General features: G+C 35.1%; 1 protein-coding gene across 3 annotated transcripts in view; it reads right to left on the bottom strand.

Annotated features, from left to right (window-relative positions):
* Positions 1-3,506: 3,506 nt before the first annotated feature.
* The window catches only part of anxa11a (annexin A11a), a 12,795-nt gene continuing 11,058 nt past the window's right edge, over positions 3,507-5,243 (bottom strand). For 2 of the 3 annotated variants that reach the window (XM_015027795.1, XM_015027796.1), the window contains exons 13-15: positions 4,515-4,573; positions 4,265-4,387; positions 3,507-4,147 (exon numbers count right to left, since the gene is read on the bottom strand). In XM_015027795.1, coding sequence (XP_014883281.1) covers positions 4,088-4,147; positions 4,265-4,387; positions 4,515-4,573 — 242 coding nt within the window. In that variant the 3' untranslated portion in view covers positions 3,507-4,087. Of the gene's footprint in view, positions 4,148-4,264; positions 4,388-4,514; positions 4,574-4,935; positions 4,943-5,243 lie in introns of those variants that run through there. The other variant, XM_015027797.1, reaches the window with a different exon arrangement.

Below are 5,243 nucleotides of genomic sequence, written 5' to 3'. Positions count from 1 at the left end.
TGAAATATTGTTTCAAAGATTTGTTTGTGAGTACGTCTAGAACAGTTGAGATAATAGCCTTATCTTTTATTGAAGAGACTGTCAGCAAGTATATCCATCACTTATCCCGGCCCAATGGCCTCAAAGAAGAAAAAAAAAAATCCCTGCATTTTATAGATTTTTTTTTTTTTTTCATCGCAAGCTCGAGTAGAGATTCAGCTAAAGCTGTCAGAGCTAAGGGTGGCAAAACAATTACTGCAGTGTTCGCTCAGTTTTCACACTCTTTTACTCACTGCATCACAGGAATGTATCTGTTTTATTCAAATCCTGCCAGAAAGCAGAGCATGATGGAGCTTCCAATATGTTGAGTGTTCACAACAAATAACAAAAAAAGCAAGCTGTGAACAAAGGGAATGAGCTTATTTATGCCACTTGATTCAAGCTAGTGGAATATTTTACAGCGACGCACTGCACTCACGGACGTCGCGGCAGAATGTAGAATGCAACAGAGAATACAGTAAAATTTCACAAAAACATGTTTCAGTACATTTAATCAAAGTAAAAAAGTAAAGTAAAAATGACAAATGTTCTTTTAATTTTAAAATCAAGGAATGCATTTCAAATGATGTTAGGTTATGTCACTTAACAGAATCTAACAAGATCGTTGTCCTCAACAACTGGCATTAAAAATATTATGTAGACGAAACATTGATGATGACAACCTGAAACAGATAAAAAGCACTTAAATAAGTACAACTCTTACAACTCTTTCAATGTGATTTTTATTCTGGACTGTTATGCTTAACCAGGGAATATAATATAAAATAATAATGCTGAAGCTGCTTTTACCTGGTTGTATAACTGCGAACAACTTTTAAAACTACTTTACTGAAGCACATCCTGATTCAGTTTCTGCTTCTAATCTTCTTTGGTGGGACTGTATCAGCATGCCACATCTTGACTTGGCAATATTTGCTCACTCTACCATTCAATTCTCCAAAACTGTCAGATTATGAGGACATTTTTATTTCCCACCATACTTTTCAAGTGATCCCTACCATTTTCTGTCAGATTCTGGTTCTGGACTCTGGCTGAACCATTGCACAACCTTAATTTTCCACTCAGAAAGTAGTTTCAGGTTGTTGGAAACATTCCTCTGAGATTTTGGAACCATTCTCTCCTAACCACATAACTGTTGCTCATTGGATCGTTTTTTCATTAGTGTGAATGCTGTAGGCATTTTCAGTCTTGAATTACTCCACTTTTTTCCATACACTTTTCTTAACTACTTCTGTATACTTTGTGCTACTCAACCATTCAACTTTACCATATTCTGCTAATTCAGGACGTTACGGTTATGTCTTTTGGTATCGATATCTTCTATGATTTATGAAATATTTAGCTTTTTGTGATCATCTCCATTTTCTATTGAAATGAGTTTAAAATCCCATAATTTCTGAAAAATTCTGCTAAAAGCCTTGCACAAAAATTGTCATTGTTATTAAAATTATGTAATTATGTTGGGTAGTTAAGTGTTTTAACAGAGCGTTCTAATTTTTCTTTTGAGGTTAGAGTGTGAAGAAAGTGTTAGTCTCTGATAAACAGCTGTCAGGTCACAGTTGAGGGTAACTAACCAACATTCTCCAGTTTGCAACAAACTGTTGGCACGTTGTCAAGTCTGTCTGAAACAATGCCTTTTATTAGTGACTTGGTATATGCCACTGATGTGAGATTACAAGTTAAACATATAGGCTGCTACAGTGTGCATCCGAAAGCTTGTGCCTTTGAACAAGCAACAATGACAAGGCTGCCTTTCTTCAATTAATTACTAAGACTCTTTCTCACCTATTTGATAAACTAAATTCCACTATACAAATGGGATTTCAACAGTAACACACTGTTATTGTAGGTCGACACACTAGTGCTAGCCTTGATGCTATCATTAGTATTTAAGCCTGTTTTAGCTATCAACTAATTTTAGCTTTTACATGGGTTTTGTCACACTCAACTTGCACCTACAGTAAGGTGACCAATTTACTGTAGGTTCATCATTAGTAGCATGTAGGCTACTAATCATAGTCTAAATGCTATGATTCATATTTCAACTAGCTTTAGCTTTTTAGCTAAAGCTAGCTGAAATGCTCTGCTGTGATCTTACAGTATAGGCTTGAAAGCAGTATTTTGCAGATATTTCTAATAGTCTTTGGGTGGGATTTTTGCCTTAACTGAAAGCTTCCACTCTTCTTCAATAATTTTTCAATATGCATTTTGTCAATTTCTTACATTTCTGAAAGTTTTCTGCAATTGAATTCACATTCTTCTCCAGTTCCCACAAAATGTTTACAGCATTCACTGCATTTTCACAGGAAATGCATTTTTTTTCTTCTAGTTTCAAATACTAGAAAAACTTAAGTCCGAAGAAACCCTTCTGGCAAAACAGCGATGCAATCTTTCTCGAAACACTCTCAGTAGCCTTCTAATTTTGAAATCCACGTCTAACACCAAGGACTTTTTTTTTTTTTTTTTCAAATTTATTTTACTGACGTGCTCTAAAACTGCTCTTCCATGTTGGCTTTGTTTAATGTGCCAAAGCCGTTTTACAGCTGCTATCAGTTCCACAAACCCCCGCCCGCCAACCCCACCTCACATTATTGACTGCAGTGCAGAGTCTTCCTCCACAGTACTGTAGCCAGCCAAGCGCAGCGGCCAGTCTTTGCAGCCAGGTGTGTTGAACAGCATTTTAAGTGAAGTCAACAAGGATTTTTTTTTAAAAGTCAAACAGTTCACTGAACAGCCACACAAGTTGGCTTCAAGATAAGAAAGATGGACAAAATATTTATTTGTATGCATTGTGCAAAATGTGAAGAATTTAACAATAAAATAGCCCACTAGTTCCTGGCACTGATGCAATCTAATACCAAGCACTTTTGTGTACAGGCATTTTGTTGCCTGAACACATTTTAACCTTTGTCCAAAATCAATGATCTAAAACTCAACACCTCACCATTATTGACTGTAGTGCAGATCCATATAAGGTCTGGAATGATCCATATTAGGTCTGGAGGATGGAAAATTACACCTTGGGTGAGACTGTTAAGATTTTAAAATTACGTCACTGCCCTCTGCTGGCAGGGAAATTCAACAGAGCACTGGTCCAAGTAGCCATGGAAACACCTTGACAACTCTGTATTCAAACACTTGAATAAATAGTTTCTCATTTATCAGGATAAGTTTATCAAATCTCTAAAGCTCTTACTAGCTGACAGGTTGTCAGTTCATACTTCTAGTTATGAATCCAGGTTTTCTGTTGCTCTTTTTTTGCTTGCAAAGTTGTATTTATCGATGTTTCCATTTTTCTGCACACTGGTGGTAAAAGGGTTGGGATTCTGTATTTTAAAACTTTTTGTCATTTTGCAATTTAAGCTTCACTGTGGAATTTGATACGTTTTGCAAATGCTATGGGTGACATCCCCTGTATCTTCACAGATGCTTTTGCATATTTTGCATTAACAAACCAAACGGCACTGTTTTTTTTCTTTTTTCTTTTTTATGTATTTGCAATTTATTACTTGGCATGCCGAGTTTTACAACAAACACTAACAGGCACACAGGCACAAAAACCCCTGAAATATCAGTTGCAAACACAACACAAATATAGTAAACAATAATGTTTAACTGAGACAAATCACATATTAGATTATACATTTTTCATCATGACCCTTTACTTTGGTACTTCAGCATTTCTTGAAATCAAAAAACAAGATGATTTATGTTTAAAATTTCTTTTGACATGTAATCATGATGGCACACTTGTAATAAAAATCCTTAAAAATATATAGCAAAAGTTTAGATTTCAAAATATATACGTCATGGTAATAAACAAACTATTTGAAAATCCTGAAAATATATGGCAAAAAAAAAAAAAGTCTACATAGAAAACAGGTGCTGTTGTGTAAACGTAGCGTTTAGAAGCATTGGCATGGTGAGCAGGTATGTCATTTTGGATATAATTCATACAGAGGAGGCAGGAACATGATATTCATAGAGACATCTTAATGCTGCAAATGCACCTGACTGCTCATGGTTTACTGCAGGCTATGTCTCCTCTTCAGTCATTGCCACCGCAGAGCTTAATCAGCAGCTTCCTGTAGTCTCCTGATGTGTCTCCCTGTTAATTAGAAGTATAACAAATTAATGTTGATAGGCATCTTGCAAAAGCATTGCTTTTAAAAAAATAAATAAATACAATATTTCACAATATTTCTGAATGAGGATAAGTGCTTACATGGATGTGTGTGTACAGCGATTTTCCGTAGTTCTTAACGTATTCCTGACGGATATCCAGCATGTCAATCTCCGAACGGGAGACCATAATCCGGATCAGGGTTCGGTCTTTAGTTCCAGCTCCCTACAAGAGTTCCATTTTTACACATACAAAATATACATACATTTGTTTCATTTGTTTCAGTAATTCAAATTGAAAGGTGAAATTCATATTTCATTTTTAATGGTTTGATTATTAATGTTTGCTGTACCTTCATGGACTTGTAAAGTCTCTCTGCGAAGTAGCCTGGTGTATTTTTAATGCACTTCACTGCAAACAGACACATCAATTATTGGCAATAAAAAACCAAAAATGCTCAACACAGCCTACACAAAGAGAAAACCAGACTAAAACACATCACGCAAAACACAGCAAAAAATAATTACTACGGGATAACAATAAGAAAAACGGATAAAGGAAAATAAGTGGAACACTTTGGGGGGGGGAACTATTTTTCTTTTAAAAACATGCATCTGATATGCTAATTTCTACAATGGAATATCTATCAAGACACGGCATGTCAAGTGAAATGAAATGAAACAAACCAACAGCACCAGAATGTAAACACACGAGTGCATAAAATCTAAATAAAATGTGATATCAATATTCAAAATTTAAATAGGTTACTGTACCATAAACCTTATAAATGTTTGCAAAATCAAAAAGAAAACAGATTATTAGCATTTCCCCAGCATTTTTAACATCAAAAGTAGGTCATGGGCTGTACAATATTAAAGCTGGAATGAACATAATATTTGTGCAGCCATTTTGGCAGATAAATGTTCCATCAAACATAATATGGTACACTTAAAAAAAAAACAAAAAAAAAACGTATCTAATTTATGGAAAAATACCGACAGCTGTGGTGGCCAGAATTTGATCGTACCTACACCAGTAGTTGTTGGTATTTTGCCGTAACTTAGAGAAGTCTTTTTTTTTT

The sequence above is a fragment of the Poecilia latipinna genome, unplaced genomic scaffold (genome assembly GCF_001443285.1).
Source record: "Poecilia latipinna isolate Pla-1442-1.1 unplaced genomic scaffold, P_latipinna-1.0 Scaffold107, whole genome shotgun sequence".
Lineage (NCBI taxonomy): Eukaryota > Metazoa > Chordata > Actinopteri > Cyprinodontiformes > Poeciliidae > Poecilia > Poecilia latipinna.
Note: the sequence above shows the minus strand (reverse complement) of the source record. Positions and strands in the feature narration are given on the sequence as shown.